The sequence below is a fragment of the Bombus fervidus genome, chromosome 12 (assembly GCF_041682495.2).
Source record: "Bombus fervidus isolate BK054 chromosome 12, iyBomFerv1, whole genome shotgun sequence".
Lineage (NCBI taxonomy): Eukaryota > Metazoa > Arthropoda > Insecta > Hymenoptera > Apidae > Bombus > Bombus fervidus.
In genome coordinates this window covers 3,405,552-3,429,697 of record NC_091528.1, presented here as the reverse complement: position 1 = coordinate 3,429,697, position 24,146 = coordinate 3,405,552, and the positions used below count along the sequence as shown (strand labels likewise).

At 37.6% G+C, this 24,146-nt stretch overlaps 1 protein-coding gene across 1 annotated transcript in view; it reads left to right on the top strand.

The window, feature by feature from the left end:
• Positions 1–23,781, top strand: part of LOC139992803 (uncharacterized) — a 160,282-nt gene extending 136,501 nt beyond the window's left edge. Inside the window, exons 6-8 of the mRNA XM_072014006.1 lie at positions 20,248–20,489; positions 20,678–20,810; positions 20,887–23,781. Coding sequence (XP_071870107.1) covers positions 20,248–20,489; positions 20,678–20,810; positions 20,887–21,662 — 1,151 coding nt within the window. The 3' untranslated portion in view covers positions 21,663–23,781. The remainder of the gene's footprint in view (positions 1–20,247; positions 20,490–20,677; positions 20,811–20,886) is intronic.
• Positions 23,782–24,146: the final 365 nt, after the last annotated feature.

The following is a 24,146-nucleotide window of genomic DNA, read 5'->3' as shown; positions in this document are numbered from 1 at the left end:
TTGCACACGGATGTTTTTTATAATACTTATTTTAAAATATTTAATTTACAATTCGTGTTATTGGGTACATGATCATAGCAACGAAGAAGGATTAAATTATTACGTTTAAAGTATTTACTTTATTTTATATTCTACATTCTATCTAATGATCAATATAGAAAAATTGAAATTAAATGTTCTAAAGTTAAACAACGAAATTGTTATAGTTATTTATGACCCAACGATATCAATCGAAGATCGAAGTGTATGATATATTTTATATTTTTGCAACAGCAGCTATGCTGAGGTCCAAGTGGAAAATGGTAATCGAAGGAGTAGCGAGTTTAATTTACCGTGATTAATTGAAAACACTGAAAAATCGTCTACAAGCTCCGCGTTTTTTCAATTTTCTCCTTTTATCAATGCTTTCTGCTTCTGCTTCAATCCTGACAGTCTTATAAATGATCTATTTATCTGTCTTCGTTCCTCCATATTGCGTTGCGCCGACCACGGACAGATCGTGAAACTTTCGCAAGAAGTTTCCTCCAAGTGAAATAAGAAGATTGAGAAATATGAGGTCAAATTACCGCTTAAAGGAAATCCAAAGTTTTGTTACGTCAACTTGTGATTACTCATCATGGCCGAGATCACTTCCTGTATTAAATAACATTCCTCGTTTTCTTTGAAAATTAATATTAACAAGCAACCAAAAGGAACTGATCTCTCTCTCTCTCTCTCTCTCTCTCTCTCTCTCTCTCTCTCTCTTTCTTTTTCCCTCTCGGCTGTTAACAATTTCGATGTAAAAATTGTAAAAAGACGCACGTTAGATATACTCAGATATTTTTGAAAATGTCGTTGCAAAGGCAAGCCTCTCTCTCCGATATGAAATTATTTTACGTTGTTTAACTCTGCTGTAATATTTAAAATTAAATTTTACGTTACTGAATTAACTTCGTTCTCACTTAAGTGAAAACCGCTTTGTACCGGATTGTCCGATAACAGACTTAGTGGAAATATTTTTATCAATGTTACTCAGTGGATTTCTTTAAAGAATCTATTAAGAACACCAAATCTCCTTTTTGTAAATTCTAATAATTCTTCCAACCATCGATTTTTATTCGCAAGTTCGATTATATCGTTGAAACCGCATGAAAATGGATTCATTTCTAAACTTATTCCTAATAAACAAGTGGGTTAATAAACCAATGCTTATTTGCCCTCTGGTATCCAATAGCCAATTTCAAAAAATTCTGTGCCATTATTAACAGAATAAAACTTCTCTCCACTTTCCAAGTTTTCCACTCCTGGAAATTCAGTAGGGCGGAGGGTAAGTTCACTCGACTCAATACGTCAAGCAAATAAAAATGGAAAGTTGACAAGCCGCGGGCACGCGGTGGCTCCAGACATTCTGCCTCTGTCACGTTCAATTTGAATAAACTACCCCCCTCCGATCTTTCTCTAGAGATAAGACGCCTCAGGCCGAGGAGCGTCGCCACGTCTTTCAACTTTATTCAAATGCGGCCACCTTCGTATTGCCCTTTTTCTCTCTCGTTTCTCTGCCCTTCTCTTTTACCCCTTTGTCCCGAGTTTCTCGGGGAATCGCGATGGACCGGACCTCCTTCCACGCGGTTTTCGTAGAAACTACTCCGTTCCTTCGGGGCTCGACTGTCTTCATTTCGTTAGTTTCGCTCGCCACCGAACTTTCTAATGGCCGCGTAATCATTCGAAGGGCCCTTTCGGCCCTCGTTACGAAGATGGACTTTAAAGGATCCTTTCTTATGCTTCTAAAGTAGATTTGCTTCTGAAGTTTGTAACGAAGTGGAAGGATATTTGATTCCTTTATCGCTCTAATAGTGCGTTTCTCCATTGTGCCCCTTCTACATTTACTTTTGCTACAAACTTTCTTATTTATTCACAAAGCATTATTGCGCCTTTTTTTACTCATCGTCAAACCCGTTTTTCTAATTCTTGACATTTTACTTAAATTTCTCTGTTTATTCCTTTCGTATTCTTCTACCAATCGACTTTCCACTCTCCTCCAGTCATCGATGTCACTGTAGAATCTATGTTCTATCCACTAATCCACTATTTTTAAGTCTGCCAAACAAACTTCCTTATTTATTCATAGATTATCGCTATACCTCTTTCTACTTGCTGTTAAATTCAATTTTCTAATTTTTAATTCCTCAGATAAGAGGTTTTACCCTTTTTCCTCTTCTTATTTCTCTACCATCGCATTTCCCACTCCAATCACTGCAGTCATTCTATCTTATTTTAATTTTAAGTCTTAAGTTTATTTATAAGATCAAGGATCATCGTAAAATGACTAGCCAAAATAGAAAGGGGTGTTCATCGAATGATGAACTGAGTTCATCGAATACCAGTCTCTCTTCAATGAAAGTGGACGCAGCATTGTCGACTGAACAATCCGGAGGTGAAATCGGTCTTTATTTACCCTAGTCAACTTCTCAACATAGTTTCAAATGATGATCGTCGATCGATCCAACTTCGGGGCCAGTGTATCCTTCGTAGAAACGCGAGAATCGCCGCAGGACACGTTCACTGCACTTTTCGGGGTTCAAGTGTGACGAAGCTTGCTCTGATGCGGTCAAACTTCGATAGAGTGGCTCCTTTGCGACACTGCCAACTTCCACGTGAATTTCTTGGCCGCTCCAATCGAGTGGCTCGTCTTGCAGACGAATTTCCAGCAAACTGAACATCGCCAGGGCGTTAGTTTCGCCTCATGAATCTCTGGTCGACCTTGGTCCTCGTTCGACTCGTTCTGACCGTCACGTGGCGAATACCAGCCATGTTTTCGTCACCTGTAGCACTTTAAATGTGAATTTCCATAACGAAAGGTTATTGTTTTTAATCGATTGTCGCTTCTTTTCACGATAATTCCTCTATTTTTATTTACATTTATTCAGAAAGAGAAACAAAGTGGTTGCGTCCAAATTTTTTTAAATATTTTATAGAAAATATAAACAAAAGAGCGCTTAATAACTCTGTTGGTAAGGTTATTAACAATGTAGAACAGCCATACTAACTATATTTCAAGTTTTCTCATTATTAATATCGAAGCACACGTTGTCGACAGGAGAGGATTAGTCGTAATTCATTTTTATCGTCATTTTTAATTAACTGTTCTAGTACCTTGTCGGATAGAAAATATTTAAACATCATATGCTATTCATATTTAATATTTTTCATGGGAAAATTAAGCTTAAACTAGGATTAAAACTAAATTTTCTTACACATTCAACTCGTCTTTGCTAAATCACGGACGTGACTCGACAATATGAAGCGAAGTATTAAATTACGTTGTATTTTGCATAAGATATCACCTCCTGCATGCTTATACAACGCTTTCATACATATTTACATATATTACGCACTACATACATATACACTGTTTAAATCCTTAATCAAAATTTATCTCAGACAAAACCAACGATTCTGAAAACGGTGTATAATGAATTGCGGAAAATTCGTGAAGGGGAGGGATTAAATGTAATCGGTGCGGAGGATTCAGTCGGATTGGGTAATTTGCAGCGGAAACGTGCGGCTGCGAATTAACCAAACATCTATGGTGGTTTAATGAACGTCAGGCTTTAACGAACGCGATTGGTCGGTGGCTACGTCGAATGTGCTCCTCCAGCAATTTCGGCCGCGTCTCTATGACACGATTACTTTCATAATCACGATCTTCGGGACCAATATTGCGTTCGCGCGCAGAATTTTAATTGAAATTGCTCAGCTCGTTTTGAATAATTTCCAAAAATTCCTGGCCTCGATCGTTACATCGCTCACGCCTCGATCGTTTCGCACAAACGCTGTTTGTAGCTCCTGCCTCTTCTGGTATTTCCACTATTTTTATTTCGTACGTCAACGATTTAATGACAACTTGATATCTGTATAATAAATATCGATCATTTTTAGAGAGATTGAGTTTTAATGATTTTTTTTTTTCAAATTATGAAGGATTATACGAAACACAAACTCCAATGATAAATATTATCGATCACTCGATTTCCAATTTTAAGTCTCTAAATCGTTTCCGTTAAGGTCTCGGTGATCGTACATTTCGGCGTAGATCTTATTCCCAACAGCCGGCACTTTTCACTCAGCCTATTATTGCATAATTATCATACACTTTTTGAGAAAATTATATTGAATCCATCATCATTATTGAATTTTTATCATATTATCTCAATTTATTTTCTACATTCATGCATTGCATGAATTTATTTATTTATGTCCTGATTGTCCCATATAGCTACAGAAATCGGGATTATAATCATTTGCTGACCATTTTCTTTCACTGGGTCGTTAAACTCACAAATTACCGGTCTTTTTAGTGCATTTGTAGATCGTTTCACTTCAATAGAACACCATTAAATACAGGAAACGCTCGTCTCGCGCTTAAGCGCCGGCTAAATTAAAACAAAAACTGAAGTCATGGAAACGTGACGACAACAGACGACAAATGACAAAGTGTCTACACATCAGCGACAGTCAAAATGTCAGAATGTCGTGTTATCATGATTGAAAACTTAAAAATTTGGTAAAATAATTTTTACATAAATATTATGATCTTACTCCAAAAAAAAGAATATATGTCTAATATTCTTAACCGCAAACATAGAATATAAGATCTCTGAAATACACCATTTCCGCCGTATAAAACGTCGGAAAAGTAACTTTACACAGGATTAAACAAATATTTTCGCCAATATTATTTAGCGATTGTTAGGGATAGAAGGCACGAACACTTGGACGCGATGCTGAAAGTTAAACACGATAAACCGCTCGGTGTTGCGAGTATAACCAGTATTTCCCTCAAATTTACACAATTTCCACCAGTGGAAATAGAATAAAATGATCGATAATTCGAACAGGTGCGGTCGCGTTAAAAGGAGAGCAAATCGCACTGGGAGATTTTTCGCGAGCTAGAGCCGCGGCCGGATATTTCGTTTACGAAATAACGTCGGTGAAAACAGTGGGGCGGACGGCCAATGTAATGAAATATCGAAACCTTCGTCAAATATTGACGCGGTCGAAATAAAGCTTGCGATTCACTCGTTTGACAGGATTCATTGTGACGTCCCTGAAAAACCTGGCGCCGGCTGTATTCAATCGGATCGTTGCTTCGTTCGCGTAAACGATGAAAGAGGAAGAGAGGGTAAAATCGAGAGGGGATGAAATAATACCGAATAGCTTCAAAAGTTTCCCTACTTGAATTCGATTAATATTTCGTCCACTTTCGTCCATTTTTCTCGCCCGTTTTTTTTCTTTTTCTTTCTTTTTATTCTTCTTATGGTTCGTTTCAAGTGTCGACGCTAGATTCGGAAGCTTTTTTTGGAAGGTACAGAATGTTCCGCCCTCTTCGACTCGGGTTATAATCGACCCGGCTTTTGTAAACATTTACTACATACTCGACTATGATTTATTTTGGTACGCACCCGGTTGACAGACCGGAAAGCCGGGGAAAATGGAATCTTTCTGTTCGTTTCATCAATCACAGAGAAGAACGGTGAGGAAATTTTCTAGATCACTCTTTCATATTTTTTCTTTTTTTGTACATTTTTCTATAGATTTGAGTTTAACAAGAGAATAACAGATTTAATATTTCGCAATCGCTCTTTTAATATTAGCTATTAACCATCTGATTATTAAAAGATAAGTTCAAGATAAATTTTCATGAGACCAAAATGTTTCGCAAATAGATATTTTTTATACCGGAAGATTCCTCTCCAATTACATATCGAAAATGTGTATGTTCCTTCGTGGAGGTTAATATACTCTCTATCAGTGTGAAAAATAATTTTTCACAGGTCAGGGATCACGCGATCCATGGAAATAAAATCGAGAATTGTTTAGAGGGGAATCGAGATGAAAATTAATTAACCGGATGTATCTATTACCGCCTGGTCGACAACTGGAAACTATTAGCGCAGTTTACGATCCCCGGCGACGATGAAAATTACCGATACGGCATATTAAAATTACTTTTCCGGATAGTAACTACATTCATTAGCTGCACGCTGTATGAAAATGTCGGAATCCGCTCGAGCGAGAAGTTCTTGTTTCGCCACCCTTTCCCACGCATCACGTCCCTCCGCGTTTTCTTGCTCTTTAATTTTCATTCAAGCTTCTCATTCCTTTCGCCTTGTTTCTTTTCTTTTCCAATTGCCACCTTCCACCTACTCTTGGCACCTCTTTTTTGCCCTGTCTTGTTCGTTAATTATGCACTGTACGATACGTATTGCTTCTTTGATATCATTTTGTAAGAACTTTTCAATTTACGTTAATACAAGTGGTTGGCTTCTTCGTTAATTAAAACTTGGACATTTAAAAATTAACCATCGCTCCATATTTATTCCTACATCCATGTAGATTCTGTTATAAATTTTTAACGATATCCAAATATTTTGCCAGTTAAACACAATTAATATTATTTTAGAGTTTTCTATTTCAATTTAGCTTCACACTCAAAGTCACAAATTTTATTATTGGTGCCATTCTTCCTGTGTCCCCTCATTAAATTTACATAACTTACGTTTCAACTGAGGAGAAAAGACAGAAATCTAGAAATTTCTCCCGCACGCTATTCTTGAAAAATCTTGGTTTATGATTGTGACTGGCGACGAAAGAACTACTTGAGAACACGATTTAAAGACAGAACGAAAGTTAACTTGCACCCAGTGGCGTGACCTAACAAAAGAAAAAGATTCGAATTAATTTCTCAGCCTGACGCGCAAACAACTTCCCGTTAAAAAGAATAAAAGAGCAGAGAATATGTAGCTACGAAAAGAGAGATAAAAACAGAAGACCGATCTCTCTACAGCGGTAAAAATAAGAAAAACAGGAGAAAGACGTTGAACACTTTGCTGAGAAATTCAACAGCGAATTTTGCATGTAACCTGAACCAACTAAATTCCTACAGAACAAAAGAATATATTCCGCCCTCGCCTTTCGAATAATTTCTGAATTTCCATTGAAATTACCATATAGTTACATTCTAATTTCTTTCGGCAGTGAGCAAAATTTAAAATATTTGACAAATCTACGACCTCCTTCTGTCGAAATTTTAAGCGAATGTAATGTAGAAGCTTTTGATGTATCTAGATATTCAAAAATTGTACAAGCCTCTTTTCATTTTTCATAATTTTGTTCATAAAATATAAATACGACGAATTGGTTTTGTTTCTGCTGTGGATATACCAAGTGAATCGTATTATACAAACTTTCAAGCAATTTCATTTTCAAGCACTTCTGTTAATTAAGGTAACACCTACTCTGGACGATGTTACGAACATAGTTACAAAATGCTGTTTTTAATTCCATATCATCGGGAAAAATAGTCAGCAGCTGGTATCGTGACTACGCCAAATTGGTTAATTATTCTTTAATTTAGTTTTGCCAAATGTAACAACAGTTTAAACGGAGAAAAATGATTCTCGGGAAAATACAAATACGTGGTTGGATTAACACGATAGAATAAAGAGAATTAAGCTGGCGATTTTAAAAAATGCACGAAAAAAAGATAAGAAACAAAGTGGAGGTTGATACTTGAATAAATTTGAATCTGCTACAGAGATAAAATTAATTCATGAGTGTCGTGCTTTTAATTAGGAGTATCAAATAAAAGAAAGATTTACTTTTCAGTAAAAGGGATATTCTTCTTATCTAAAAATTTAAAGGATGGAGATTCGCTATTTGCCTTTGTATCTTCAATCTCGGTTAGAAAATTTTGCTAAAGTAAGAAATAAACGTGAACTCATACGCGAAGAATTATTTTTTAAACAAATAAGGTATAGGCAATTGAATGCCTATAAAACCAATCAATCGCAACCCGTCATGATTTCTCTAATTTCCAGCGCAGTTCCACGAGAAAATTTTGTTTCGCGTCAAACGAATTCGCCCGATAATTCCTCGGCGTTAATTATTAGCGTTAATTAGAGAGCACGTAGCTGTTTGTCCCGCAGGCACATTAAATTTGCACTTCATTAGCGCAGTTACATATTAATTCGGAAACTTGAGCACAACCGGCCCTGGTATAATTTTCATAAATCAGAGATGCACTCTTAACTGGATCGGAAACAATTCTCGCTGTTCCACTTCTCCGGTTACCAGAACACCGCCGATTCCAGACGTTTCAACCATCCCCAACTCTAGACGATTTCCACTTTAACTTTAATTCCCAATTCGGCTTCCAATTGCGGCCGCGATTAACGCAAATCCAATCACCTTGTTGTTCCCTGTTCTTATTAATTCTATCAGCGTATGACCAGTGTAATTCGAAATTTCTATTCGAACATTATTCTTATTTCACGTATATTTGAAGATCACTCGCTTTAAATTCTGGTCAATTCCAAGAAACTGAAAGCACATAGTTCTCCGTCGATCGTAAACACACGATGCACTAAACACGTTCATTACGTGTGGCGTGCGCAGTGAGTCAACACATACATATGTACTTGAATAGGGCACGTGAGCTGAAATCCCTGAAATTACGAGAAAGTATTTCATAATAATTCATATTTCACAATATCAAGACAAGTATTATATGAACACTTCTCGTTAGCATGTAGCGCGAAAATCGGAGCCATAGCGAACGTGTTAATTAAAATTGTGAAATAGATTTAGTAGTAAAATGTGAAAATGTTTTCGATTCCCAATTATCGAATTTCAATTTAAAAGTCTTCTAATTATAATAACGTCGTAGAAACGGATAAGTCAGAAAAAAGATACCCAACGGATAACTTCTTACAATATTCTTTATATTTCGCGCGTTATACCGATTCCCTAGAAGATATCCGACTTGCGAGAGGAAGAATCTCTTATTAGATCAAGGAGCTGTAGAGGAAGAAAAAGCTTCGATGCGACTTCCAGATTGCGCTAATCGCCGCGGTAAAACGACAGCCGAGGGATTGGGACGTTATCTTGAGGAAACCGTGGGCTCCATTGCCATTACTACTATCGTCAGCGTTGGCCACCGCCTGAATACAAATTGCGCCGAGTAACGTGGCAATGCACTGGCCATCCGGCCGTCATACAAATCTACCCGTCGATACCGTGATCCTATCTCGAATTAATTCCTGCGAGCCTCTGATAAATTGGGACACGCTCGAGGTGTCGGATAAATCATGTTGCCTCCTGCGAGCTTTCACGGGTGACCAATCGATTTCTTTCGTTCCGTGCGATATGCTCCCTTCGAGATAGCAACCCGTCTACAGAGTGAATTGCACTTCCGATTTTTCCTTTTTTTCAATATCGTTTCGTTCCCTAGTTAATATCGTAATTTCTTCTTGTTGATGATATCACTTCTCTCTTGACACGAAAGAATTTTCGATAGGGTATTTATGACACGAAAATTGTTAGCTACTTGTTGTGGAGCAGTTCGTAAATGTTTTGTAGAGAGCGAAGATTTATTCCTAGAAACAATTTATTGGCACGTTATTTGAGAATTTTTATATTTCTAGAAAATTTCTGTCGTTATATTTATTACGGGATTTACAGTGTAGTATTTTCTATCTTTGAAGTTTTAATTGGAATTAAGAATTGTTTTCCATGGCGGCAGTCACGAAAGGAAAAATAGAGATCATGAGGTTATTGATACCGCGAATGCTTGGCGAAAAACTGACTACTTGAACCACAGTGAAGCCACGTAAGAGAGGGAAGTTTCGCCTAACGACGTCGTTATTATAACGTCAAATGTACTTCTTCGTACTTCTTGACGACGCACTCGACGTTACACCCCTTGACTCGCAAGAACAGTCAGCCGTTGAAGAGGAAAGACCTAGATTCTTACAAAAAGGGAATTCATGAACATTTAGACGTTTTATTTTAACATACTATCGACATAGTTTTTCTAATCGACATTCTCGCAGCAAATTCTTCATGTCAGATTATACAAAATGAACACTTTCTGGAACTTTGTATACTTTTTACAATCTCTATACGTAGTATAATTTCGCCAGGATGACAATCATAATTCATCGCGTGTTAAGTATTCGATTATCAATGGGATCCGTGAAATGAGCCGTGTTCGGAGGGGATCTCATTGAACAAACATGTCGCAACCGAGTTCTCCCTTGCCAATCGGAGATCATAGTTCCGCGTCAGTGAATGACAGCCTTCGTTCTCGTGTCCTCATTAATTCGCACGGCATTGTTCGACGGTGAAGCTGGCTCGTTTTATGACGCGTGTTAATCATGACAAATACGCGCTCCATCCGCGGAAGAGGATGAATCGCTTGATCACGAATTATCGTCGACTCTTAAGCAACGTCGCTCGTTTCTTCCCAATGATCGCTGATCTTGAATCGTTACACGAATTTTCTTCGAGGAAATTTTAATGATTAGATCTCACTACATAAGAGAAAAATATTAGGTTAGTGCGTATGAAATTTTGATGCTCTAAACATTGAATTTCGCTGTTCTCGTTCCTTATAAAATCTTTAAATACACTATTGCATATTCTAAAATATTTTCGCGTTACAAATCATATGTAAAATAATATCTAAAATAATTAGTTAAGTAAATATCATAATAGAGCTTTTCTCATTATTTTCGTGCTTATAATCTATAATCTACTGCAGAAGCAGTGCTCAGATATTTATGAAAACCCTTTATTATACATCCATATAGTCTCTTTCGTCACGAAACGGTGAAAACATAAAACACCTTGCCACGTGATATTTCCACGCAGCAAATTACGCTTAAAATCGATTAGAAACCAAAAACAAAGAAAAAACAAAAATAGAACAAAACAAATCTCAGCCAACACTTCCACGTTTCCCACGCCAATTTTCCGACTAGTCCGCGTGCAGCAAATTAACACCCAAACCAGGCGAAACCGAATTCATTTCCCTGGCGAGCGTTTTCGTGAAAACTAGCCGCGATCCATCGTGCGTCGGACAGGAGGGACGCGAAGCATTCGCTCATATAATTCTTGTCTGCGAGTCGGCATCCAGAGGCACGGCCATGCCGGAGCCATCTACCCGTGGCTCAGCCACCAGCAACCGGAATTTAATATTAATACGAACGGTGGAGAGGAGCGGCCGTTGCGTGGCAAGCAAGCCCGCTCGAATTTCGAGAATACCGGCCACGATATCGAATGGTCGATCCAATTTCCACGACGATCACGACGACGACCAGCGGAACATTGACTACAACTACAATGGAGAAAGTCCCCGTGTTTTAGACTCGCTGCATCTCGGAGAAATGCCACGCAAGACTTTACCAGACTCACCCCTTCGTAGGCAAAGAGTGGCTGGTGAAAGGAAGCCAACTGAACAGGAATCCTTATGGATGGGTTTCTAGATGGATAGATGAAAGGAGAAGGTCTACAAGGTAGCTTGAGAAGAGGAAAAGTGTGTTCGTTAAAGGTTCAGTGATAGAAGTTATTCAGAGCTGGTTATGGTGCGACTTAAATATTTTGCTGGTTACGGGGCTTTTACAAGCGAAAATCGTGTGCGTAAATAATTTTAAAATTTTGTCGGGGTTGATGTTTGAAGTTTGATAAAGAGAAAGAATGAATTGTGACTGATCATAATTTGATAGTAGGGATTGATCAGTCATCGCCTGGACTGATGTTAGAGATTTGGTATAGAGTAAGAAGAAATTGTAATAATTACAGTTTGGTACAAACAGTGAAGGAGAATTTTCTGAGGAAAAGAAAACACGTGTTTGCTAAGGATTGAGAAGAGAAAGTTATTGAGAGATAGCTACCACACGTGCTTTCAGTTTGACGATGAATTTTATGGCAGAAAATTTTTGTCAAGGGTTTCTAACGATTACGTATTTTATTCTACCTTTAAGATTATTTTAACGACTATAAAACCTAATGTACATTCGTCCAATCAACACCCAAATCGTGCTACATTTAAATAGCTATATTAAACATTTTTAACGCACATTTATGCATACTGAATACAAACGCAAGTTTTAAGAAACGGTTTCATAGTGGAGGAACGAGGGAAAAGGTTGGACCATGTTGGAAAAGAATGTGCGAGAACGACAATTGGAAGGGGGCAGGTGAGATGCTTCCTAGGCGTGATATGTTGCGACTGGGTCAAGTTATTTAATCCTGCCGGCATAAAGCATCGCAGGCACGCTTGAAATTTATGCGCTGGAACCGTGCTGGAATACTCGACGGAGTGAATAGTTGGCCGAAATACTCCTGGCCGTCCAAGAAATTCGCGATTCCCTCGGGATCTGCAAAATCGTTGCCGGAGTGACTCTTATAATCTCCACGGATTAAACCCCGTTGTTTTCGACATTTTCCTACACGTGAACGATTGTCAGTGGGGAATTTTTGACTATAGAGCCGATCTTTTTCAACATGTGCAGTTGGTGAACTCGTCGAGGATTCCGGTTGGATGCTGAAATTCTTGACGAGTGCCATATGTGTTTTTGGTAAACTTTCTTTGATCGGAGACGGAAGTAGCGGCAGGAAATGCTGGATTTTCTGGTATAATTTCTTTTTTGAAGACTTTTAAGAGATGAATTTACTCAAATCGAATAAAGAGAAATATTCTTAATTTTGCAGTTACATTTATTATTAAACGTAATGTATAATATTGTGGTATACCTTAGTACGACTGAGAAAATTATTAAAAATTGCAATAATATTTTTAGAGAAATTAATCGTAGTCTTTGATAAACATTTTCAGAGTAACAAATTTGACTTAATTATTTTCACGAATTTGATTATTCCAGAGCAGTTGTCTGATATGATACGAGGTTTAGACACTGGAAAATTGGATACAGAGGGAGCAGTATTTTTAATGATGTTTTCAAGGAAATCATTTGATCTTGTGGAAACAAGATCCGACGTAATCAAAAGTTCGCAAGTCCTTGGAGGATTTCTTACCGCTGGAATCTTATTTCCCTGTTCTATTGCGCGACAGCGGCGGTGTTTGAGAAGAAATGACTCAAGAGACCGAGTTCTCCTTCTAAAGTAATATCTAACTACGTTTGTTTCTCTTGTAAGTGCTCTCGAATTGGTTGTCTGTCACGACGACTCTTCTATACGTAGCTCAATAATTTGTTCGAACTATATGTTTCCTATATCTTTCTTCTTTCTAGCGTACTCTTTATCCAAAATAAAGAAAACCAAAAGATTCTTAATTAACGTGACTTTGGTTATAGCGGCAAAAAATGGAAGAAAAGATCTGCAATAGGAAAATAATAGTACATATTTTGTCATGCTACATTTCCTACCATTTGCGGATTATAAAAATAAAAAAAGATTTCCATTAATTTTGATACACAGTCTATAATATAGCCGCGTATACATTTTTAACATTGCACTCTTTCAAAACACGCGGGAAGTCTTTTTCTTTGATCAAACATGAAAGTACGTGATTACTTCCTACCGAACTCCGGTTTAATCTGTATTATCTTTTAAATTAGCAAGAACACAGTTTGACTAGTTTAAATTACGCGAGCTGAAGCAGAGACTGTTGAAGCTTTTCCTCAAGTTCCGTGAATCAAGTTTGTCAACTTTGATGCAAGCTACTTTCCAGGGACCGGTGATGCTTCACGCTGGTGAACACAAGGTACATGCATGTTACGTTCCACCTGGAGTGGATACGAGAAGGTAGACAGGAGGTGCCAGCAGCTGCATTTTGTCTTAGAAGGAAATTTCTGTTCCTGTTTCCCTGTTCCAGCCAGCGTCTTACAAGATTATCTCGGGCTCTGTCGTCACTTCGCATCAAAAATGTATTCATAAAGAGAGTATTTGCATTGTACAAAGGCTAAAGTGTTTGAAAATGTTACTTTAATACCGTGGATGCAGGAAATTAAAAAACTTCGGAATATATTAATTTTAGGATAGTATATATAATCTCTACAAGACAAGCGAAATGAATAAAATACTAATTTTTGTATTGAAATAGAAGTTGTTGCAAAATTAACGTCGAACAACAACGATCTAATATTTTTGTAATTTATGATGAATAAATGATGTTTTAAAAAATGCCATTGCAAAACAACGAAACACGAAACTTCTGTACTGGTAGAACGATAAATTTTTCACTGAATGCTCGTTACCAGTTGAATGATCCTAGACAGGATTAACCTACGTTGGATGAAACCTTTGGAAATCAATATGTCACATAACGCATTAAACGATCAAACTACGATAACTTCTCGTACCCACGACTGCAAACTGCGTGATAACAGAAAAATTGATATAATTATCACTGCTATTTTTTCACATCATTTTCCTTAATTTCAATCGATTTGAACTTTCTAAAAGTACGACCGATATCTTACATTTACCTCGATGAATTTCGAGCTTATCTGAAAGTTTCTTAGACGCCAAACACCAGAGAAAATAAAGGAGAAAAGTCAAAGGAAAAATGGTCGCTCGTTACTCGAGCAACTTCTGTGACAGCAACAAGTTTCGGAGACGTTACTAATAGTGAAATCATTCTCTACGACTTCTCCAACGAACTTTTCAATAACACGCTCACAAAAATCTATCGCGAAACTACGCAAAAGTCTTTACTAGAGCTTCAGATAGTTTTTAGACAGAATCCTTCTCGTCGACATATTCATCAATTTATATAAAGGAAACTACAGTTTTACTTCAAAATGTTACGCACATTATATTATTTCCTCTTACGCTTTTTCTTATTTCCTTCGAAATTTTTAGAGGAAACTCGCTGGTGAATACAGACATGTTTAGTGGTTAATATTCTCTATCTGTTATCTACTAACTTACAGATAGAGGGGAGGAGCTTATATTCAGAGCTCGTATCTAACCAAGACCTAACAGAGCGCTGGTCTTCGGAATTCTTATGGCTGACTCGTGCAGTCCGCTACTACTGCGCCCGACTCTCTGCGATTCGCCATCACTGAAACGCTCTCGGCGTTAAGTATTTTGTTTATTTCCCAGCCGATGGCAATAACGATAACCATGATATATAAATCTTTCCTGGGGTAATCATACTCAGCTGAACTTGAATGCTGCAGTTGAACCACTTCGTGAAAAATATTTATATAGTAGCAAATAACGTCCAGAATATAACATATTAAAAATATGTGATATACCTGCGTGTACGGGATAAAATTCACATGAAAGATTATTAAAATATGTTTGTTTTTATTTTCTTCGTGAATAGTATCAAACGCAGATACGTACGTTTGTGGGAATATGTCAGAGCAACTTTTTCTGCAATTCCTTTGCAGGATAAAAGATATTCCACGACACAAGAGATAATAGACAATAAGCGAGAGCAGACGTGTCTGTCGATTGGACGTCGTTCGTGCTTTTACTGACGTTCATTGACTGCCAGAATTGTACAGTTACCCGTTCAAAACTTGATGGCTCTGCAGAATATTTTCACACGATTATTCCATCCTGCGGCATGTAAATCGTCCAAAATTTCTATCTTTCGTAAATTCACGGAACGTGCAAACAATAGGTATACCAAAGGAAAAGAATCTACTAAGAAACACGATTCTTAAATTTTCTCGAAGCGTGGGAGTGATGGAATTTTGTTCAGCGAGTGAAGAATGTTTGGAAACAGATCGATAGACGTGCGAATGATGTGTACTTGGTTTAGAATCCAGGAGTGTAAAGGAAGAGTATTTGGGTCGAATGATTGAGATTATTTGAACGGAGAATGCCATCGCAGAAGTTTCTGAATGGAAACAAGAAAGGATCCCAAGATTTATAGGAAAAATAAAAAGTTCTCGAATAACAAAGCGTCCTAATCGTTTGAACCTAATCTTACAGTTGGATTAGTTAAGGATTCAATCAATCGAAAATTGGGAGAGAGAGAGAGAGAGAAGTACCATTTAATCATTAAATATATGTATAGTTTTAATGATTTTATGTGAGACTCGTACATTGAAAGTCTCATCTCTAATTTGGCATTTCTACAAAATACGAATAATACATGTTCATAAATTATACAATTAAGGCTTACACGACTTTTGCGAAATTTTCTAAAGCGGGAGGGCCAAAGGATTAGTGGGTAACCGCTAATTCCATTTAATTTCCATTCAACATTCGCCCAGGATTAACTCTGATAAGCACGAGGATCCTGTACGTTTACTTTTGAACAGAGTCCGAATGCCACGTTCATATTGCGTCAATGGAAACGTTGAGTTCACTTCGTCGAATCCAACGTTCCACGACTAAATTGCAATTACTGCTAATTAATTGAGCGATGGGTTGAGTTGTCCGGGAACAAAGCGTAGCAGAATCGAGTCAACGGAGAAATTGAAGACGACTCTCGATTGAATATTCCAAACTCGTCGACGTTCTGATGACGACTGTCCGCGAACTTTCGTTTGCTGATATGATTCACGAGCCCCGATTTATTTCCGCGATACTACTCCCATACTGATACAATCTTCGTCATCTGTCTGCGTCAATTACAATTGCAAACTTCCTTTTTTTCCCCGAGGAAATTTCAGAGGAATCTGAATGAATACGTCGAGCGTATTCGTTCGTGATTGATGAATGTAAATTTTTACTAATATTGATTTCATCTTTTGGAATTATTATCAATCACATCGTATATGAGGAATATCGTATAACGAGAATAAAGTGTGTGCAGCTTTATACCTTTAACGAAGTTGATCGACAAAACGACAGGATTACTTTGTTGGACGTAGCCACTATCTGTTGCAAATATCCTCTATGTTGTGGTACTATTTCAAGAAATTCGATTTCGGAAATCTAAAGGAATCAGATCCAAGTGTAATTAGTCGGGCAAATTAGGATTAACCCAAATTCAACAAAGATCCCTTTCACAGCCCTTAACGAACCTTAAACTTGTACCACGGCCTTTCCTCGCATAATTATTTCACATCTGTCGGAGCTTGTTTCTGAAGACGCGTGAAATTGGGTCGTGCCTGCTAACTAGGGCTAATTGATAAACAGCGTCTAGCCTGGCATACTTGCAAATGAAATCGGTGAATGAGGGAACGCAGCGGCTGACAAGCAGCACGCTAATTAAACCCCTCTGCGTATAGAAATTCGATTCGTCGATACGGGGGAACAGGTTTTTGTACGTGGCAGGGTAAAATACGTGTGAAATGCTGGATCACGTGTGGATTCTCTGGGGCGATTCAGCTACGTTCGGATGATCTAGAAAAAAACCTATTCACCTAGATTCTTCCCTTCGAATAATTAAGAATCTTTTAAAAAATAAAGAAGTGCAAGATTCTTTCATTTAACACTAGAACTACCGACGTTTAATATGTATCTAGATATTCCACATATAAATCAGTAAGCATAATTCAAATGATATTAATTAAAATATATTAATATCGAATTATCTCTCTATATAAATCAAAATCAATATTAATTTGGGCAAAAATATCAGTATCTTTGCAGTAATCGTAAAAAATGATTTGAAAATGATTATTTCGACGGGTTTGGTAGTTCCAGCATTCAGTATTGTTATTTTAAAATTTCTTTAACGATGAAAATAAATAAATAAGCAAAATATAATTAAAACAAGCTAAGATTTTAAAAACGAAGAATCCATTTTAATGAGTGTGATAGTTCTCGTTAGCGTTATCATTTCAATAACGTTTTTAAAAGTGAAATACTTCTGTGCTAAAATTACTCTCAGTGTATTTCAGTATACAAAATTTTAGAAAAAGTAAGTTTTACTGTCAGATAAATTACAAATTCGATGTTTGTCCCTCTGAATACATATTTCAATGTAGACGTTATTGATTTAAGGTAATAAATAACCAACGGGATTAGCTGATTCCGATCGCTATCTATTTTCAAATTTTAAATCACCTTTGTGACAAGGCGTGCGTGCGTTCCGCGTGTTCATGTTCAGAGAGGACGCGGATACGTGCCCCGAATCGAAACGGAGCATAAACTTTGCCCCCAAAACGACGTACGTCCGATTGTAAAACGTATGGCAGCGTTAATTGAAATTTAAATTCATCCAGACACATTTTCAGCGTTCAACTGAGACGCGCAAATGAAATATGCATGCTTTTTGTGCCCGCTGCAATTTAACAAGCTGAAGTAGCAATCAATTATTGAAATTAATCTCCAAGCAAATTTGTAATCTATGACTGTCTTGTGCACCGATTATTGCTCTTTTGTAGCAAGGAAGCAAAAAGACCGAGAATTTTAAGAAATCTCGGATGATTTTCGAACTTAATCACGTTCATCTGAATTCTCCCGAATTTCATACGTCACATCACACATGCGTCGTATTAACAGTGTAATATTTTGAATGCAAATATAAATCATGTTAATGAATTATCGAAGATATTCTACAGAGATGTGTTTACCTTCCCCGTCGAAAATGACGATTTATATTAGCTAAAGTTATTCAATTTGCTAAATAACGTGCAGTTTCCCATTTAGGTATTAATATAACTTTGCCGTGCTCTCTATATATGTATTTTTAACTTTTCTGAATAAAACGTGCATATTTCACGCCAACTATATTCACGAACAATAAATAATCTAATTCAACGAAATAATTCTGACAATAATATAGAACAATTTCCTCGACGATATTAATAGCATTAAATCGGAGGTCTGTAACTCCGTAAAACAGAAAGGTAATAAACATATATATGATAACGTTTCCAAGAACGAACTTCAAGGAGATAAAATAAAGAGGGAACTTTTTTATGGAATGACTTAACAACAGCGTATCCTCGTGAAATAGAAGCAAAATGGACACGACAAGCAGATGAAGTCTTTCAAAAACGATCTGAAAAGAAGACTCAGAGAACGTAGCTCGCGCGTTTCAGAGATAATCCAGGTCGCCGTGACGCGGGCCGACTATCTGTCGTTAAGAATGCAATAACGGCAGGGCTTATCCCGTCATAACAATGTCCCGTCGACGGTGGCTGGGTGCGACTGGAATTGAATCCACTGTCGAGGAAACGGCACCAAGCTTGCCTCGTTCGTTTTACGCGTATGCAAATTTTTATGCGGCACGCTTTACGCGTGGTAAGAATACCCTGTAGATAAAGAGTAAACGCGGCCAACACGGCCTTTTTGATATGTTCAAAGAAGGACAGAGAGAGAGCTTCGGAAGGGTAAGAGTACTCGTTTTTGACGAAGAGAAAATTTTCGTTTCGAACGAAGAGTGCGCGACGAAAAATATTTTCTTCTTTTAATTGGGACAGATCAATTTAACTTTTTTAACAGAATAATTCAGCACACTGTTAGAATTTGTTTATTCAATTACTTAGTTTCAAAAGGTAAGATTAAGTATTTAGAGCGAATGGTTTCACGGATTGTTGTGTTTTTCTTTTCATTGAAACGTTGAATCTAATTGCTGGTCAGGAAGAGTGCAGAGCAATGTTAGACCTCAATTACTGTTAGTGGGGCCGTTTATTCAGCCGAAAGGCGCAGTTAAGGATGCAGAAAACGCGACAAGCTTTATGGAACGATCAATTTTAATGGCTCCATTCGTCTCGCATTACCACTGTAATGCTAGCGTATTTACGAGAATGCAATAACGCTGTTGGCCGGGCTTAAAGAGATACGAGCGATCGAACGATAATAAAAGGGAAGATTGAAGCCTAGGAACTTGGTCTGCCAGAAACTTGGATCAGTTTCTCAACTTTTCACCTGCTTTAATCCACGACAACCCCTTCCGCGCTATTAATAAACTCCGTCTTACTTACTTTTCTCAGCTTAATGTTTTAGCTATGGCTATCTATGTTAAAACGAAGGCTTCTGATACATTCCATAGAACTTGCGATGCTACATTTTTAGAGAATTCAGAGATTTATTTATAAATATATATAGATACAAATTTGTGTTTCTTTTTACACGCTTCTTAATTTCGTTTCTCTGGTACAAAATACACTGTAGTCATCGATGGTTAAACAATTCTCCTTAAAACATTTGAGTATAAGATCAGAAATGTGAAATTTCCAGTAACTATCGTAGAAAGTTTGTTAGGTTGGCGAAAGAATAGTAAAGGATATAAAACATTTGAAGACAGTAACCCTTCATAAATATTAAAGTTTCGAATCTTCCACAGAGCCGGTAACACAAGAAACGAATGATTTAACTTGAAAATGCACTGAATCCAAAAACATCCAGACCATGATAAAGATCTGGCTGTTACGAAAGTTTACATATTATCCAATGGAGTTTATCAAGTTGGCTCGATTCCGATGAACAGTACACCGAGCATAGTTTCGATGGTAAATCACGAATGTCGAACCGATTCCGCCGGAAAACCATAAATATTCAAGACATTAGGATGTAAGCCAAGTAATAATTTCATTTGTGTTCCAGGACTCTCGTTAGGTGGTGGCCTGATAGTCCTAGCATCTGCTTTATCAGATGCATCATTGGAATTGCCGGGAAAGTACAGTCTGCCCTCTACGTCGACCATGCAAGCTGATGACAACGGTCTGCCACAGTATCAGTATGGTTGGTGCCTTCAGTTGTCAGGGCTGGCTTTGATTCTCGCAGAAGTTGCCGCTGTGTTGACTATGTCTGGGTATATGGCTCGTTTCTCCACAGTGGAAGAAATGGTAAGGTCGTAATAATCACTTTTTATGGATATCATACAAGGATAAAATATAGTTGGTACAAAAATTGTTTGAAAGAAGAAAGAATCGTTCTCGATTTGAATATAAATAAACATTCTGATATATAGAGTATTGTAACTAATTACATTTTGAATTCTGGTTGGACCTTATTATTACTTTGATTTTTCAAGGTGAGAGTCATGGTGCCTGGTGCTGAGAGAAAATTACGGGAACAGAGAGGACTAAGTTCAGAGTACTTAGTAAGAGCTCACCAGAAATCGCCTGGACCTCCACAGGCTCGAGGATTCGGGCAGCCCTCGAAATGTACTTCTACTTATTCTATTATATACTTTATCTAGCTTAAAGTAGATTAATGAACACACATTTATCACATTTGCAGCATCCCAAAGAGCTCCCGAGGAAGGAACATCTCTGTTATGCAAAACAGCCCCGGATATCTGTGCTTCGAACCCGCAAGCTATCAGCTATGTCGATAAGGCAGATCTATCTCACGTTTTACCAGCGTATCCAGATGCCAAAAATAGTGATCCTCGATACACCTTCGGGGATAAGTCAGAAGCCAGCGTTATCGACTCACGATTAAGCGGTTTTGCCGATAAAGAAGGTTTAATCGATTCTAGAATTCTGTCTGACTCGCGACAGAATATGATAGCTTTCACAGAGAATAAAGAACATTCTGTTGGCCAAGAGCCACGATATTCCGAATTTTCTCCTAAAACCACTGAACAAAACGTGGTGGACTCGAGATTGAGTGGCTTTACCGAAAAGGAAGGTCTCCTCGATTCCAGACTCAGTGGATATGGAGAGAAAAACGAATCGTTGTTGGACACTCCGTTCGGATACGATACGCGATACAATAGTTTAGCAGGGCAGACAGTGCCCATCACTCTAAAAAATCAGAACACGTCTGTCTCGGCTATTCAGTCTCAATATATTTATCAGAATTTTGGCACGATACATTCTGGGATTTTAAGGGTATCCGAGCCAGGAACTAGTTCTAGTTCGAATTCGAGTCAGAGAAGTATGACGCTGCAGAACCCGAAGAGAAAGTCGCAAATCGCCCAAAATACATTTAGCACGATGGAATGTGAGAAGAGGAAACGAGGACCTGGCATGGCTGGTAAAACAGGTTTCTACACAGGTAGCGCCGTATGACCACCACCACCTCCTCCGACGCCCAGGTAACTGCAAGAGGAGGAAACGCCACTTTAAGCCTCTATATTAGAAACTGAAGAGGAATCAGTGGCGTGCAACCTATTTCGTCGGAGGAATAAACTATTTTGACAACTTTCGTGAAAGAAATCTGTATTATCGAGGGATATGCACCGATTTCGGTCGTATCTATAGTTGATAAGGTGGATATTGATAAAAATATGGTTATCATGTGAGTGAATAGTATCCACAGCTAATCGTATAGTTCCCTGTGATTCGTCGGTGAATGATAAACTGGAAGCTGAAAATTCTTTTGTGAATAAGGTGCAAACTACTTAAGAGATTAGATGCAGACTAATGAGAAAAGAAGTTGTATATACAATATCAATAATAAGGTTGACGTTGAGCTCCTTTTCTGCGAAAGAATAACTCGAAACGAATTTTTTTAACGTTTCGTAACTACCCAAGCGACGTGTCATATAGTCATTATAACAGCCGACATGTTAATCGATAAAATAAAGAGAAAACAAGAATCGTGGTAGCGTGCATAAACTAGGCGTAGCGTTAAGTGGCATAAGCAACGTATCTTTAAAAGGATTAATGTATAGGCTCGATTTTACTGGGTAATTTATGCCTTCTACTTGAGCCGTGATCTCTTTGCCACTATAAAATCTAGTCGATCGTACTTTGCGTGTCGATGCAGCAGGAATGACAGAGGTACAGGGTTGCCAGTCGTTTGATCCGCTTAATAATTTTACTCTGGAGTGAGAAATAGTTTAACGCATTTATTATCGCAAATTCCATCGGTGCATAAACCTTTCCTCCAGTTATCGTTTTATAAGTGAAGCAACCGATAGTGTCGACCATGATTCGCATGGAAAGTAGATCAAGAGACATGGGAACTCGCAACTCGCCGTTAAATTTATCCTCAACTAATCACGTAATCGCGTTCTCAAGCTGCATAACCAATGGAATGGAGCTATAAGTCGAAGAAGAATATTAATGTAGTCGATATGCTGTAACATATAACTCGGTGATCGTGATATAGTCACGAATACTCAATCGCGCGTAAACTCGCTTGGCTATTTTCGGGAAAAGAGGGAATGCCGTGAGTTACGAGCGATAATTCGAGAAAACGACCGTTTGACGAATCGTGGAAAAGATTTTACCATAGGAACGGATCATCGACATGAAGCACAATAAATATTATTATACGGGGAAAAAGGAATAAATGGATTAGAGTACAAAACATTTTCTTACTACTACATCAAACGATGTACCATCGTTCGCTTAGCTGTCTATTATTTAAATAATTGATCATTATTCATCTATGGCAAAGTCTTTCATTGCGTTCGCCAATTTTGGACATATCAAGAACATGAAGAAATGTTTTTAATCCAATCCGACACGAAATCGTGATTTAAACTTCCTTCCTATTTCCTCGCGGGGTGCTCTACGCAAGGGTTGAGAATATTTTGAACGTCTCAAAGATCCCGTTAAAAATTTCACCCTCGAGCAGGATCGTACGTTGTTGTGTATGTAACGTCGTGACTTGCGTATATTCACGTATACAGATCGTAGGTAAGTGTAATAAAACTTTTTTTTTTCTAAACACGCTGTTTCCTTGCCCAACCCATTCGAATAAAATTGTACGTAATCTTGTCGTTGTGATTTATTCAAGATTATCCGTAATAAAAACCGTTTCTATATTGTTGAATTATTCGGTCACTTCACTTTAGAAATCTTTTTACTAGCAACAGCTATGAATTTTATCTGTATGTATATTTATAATGTGTATGTATACGTAACATTGTATTTTCTGCTACTCGTACATTTCTCTAAGCTGTTAGATTTCCGTATCTCTTTTACATCATTTTAGTATCGTTTGCAATATTCTTACTTGTTATACGTGTTGAATATTATATATCAAATTTTCTCTGTATTAAAACCATAACACACGTTTTAATCAAGCGGATTACCATTTTACTATCGATCATGAAAATGTTTATGAACACAAACCTAGCGTTTTCAATACCTTTTTAAACGATAAGAACTATGTGACATAAAACACAAATTTGTACGAAAAAATGTATCAACTGAAACTATTAAATTTTCCCAATTACACTCTTCAGTATCTCATACTGATACTATTCGCATTCGTGTTTCGCATGTCACTATAAATCTCTATAAAAAATTGCACGTCCAACTCATCAAATCTCATAATCTACCGTCTGCTTTCCAAATTACCCTTCCAAACAAACAAATAAATAAAAAATTACAATCCACGAATCCCGACGAAACTGACGTAGTAAAAAACGATGACTGTCCAACGATAAAGTAGACATTCCAAAATTTCTCTCGAATCTCTGGTACAATCATCGAGGCACCCTTTCAGATGGCACTGTCCGCAAGAAACTTCCGCGTGAAGCATCGTCGGCGAGCTTCTCGCCAGATGGCGGAGGCCGTACTTATGTCGCGAGACTTTCT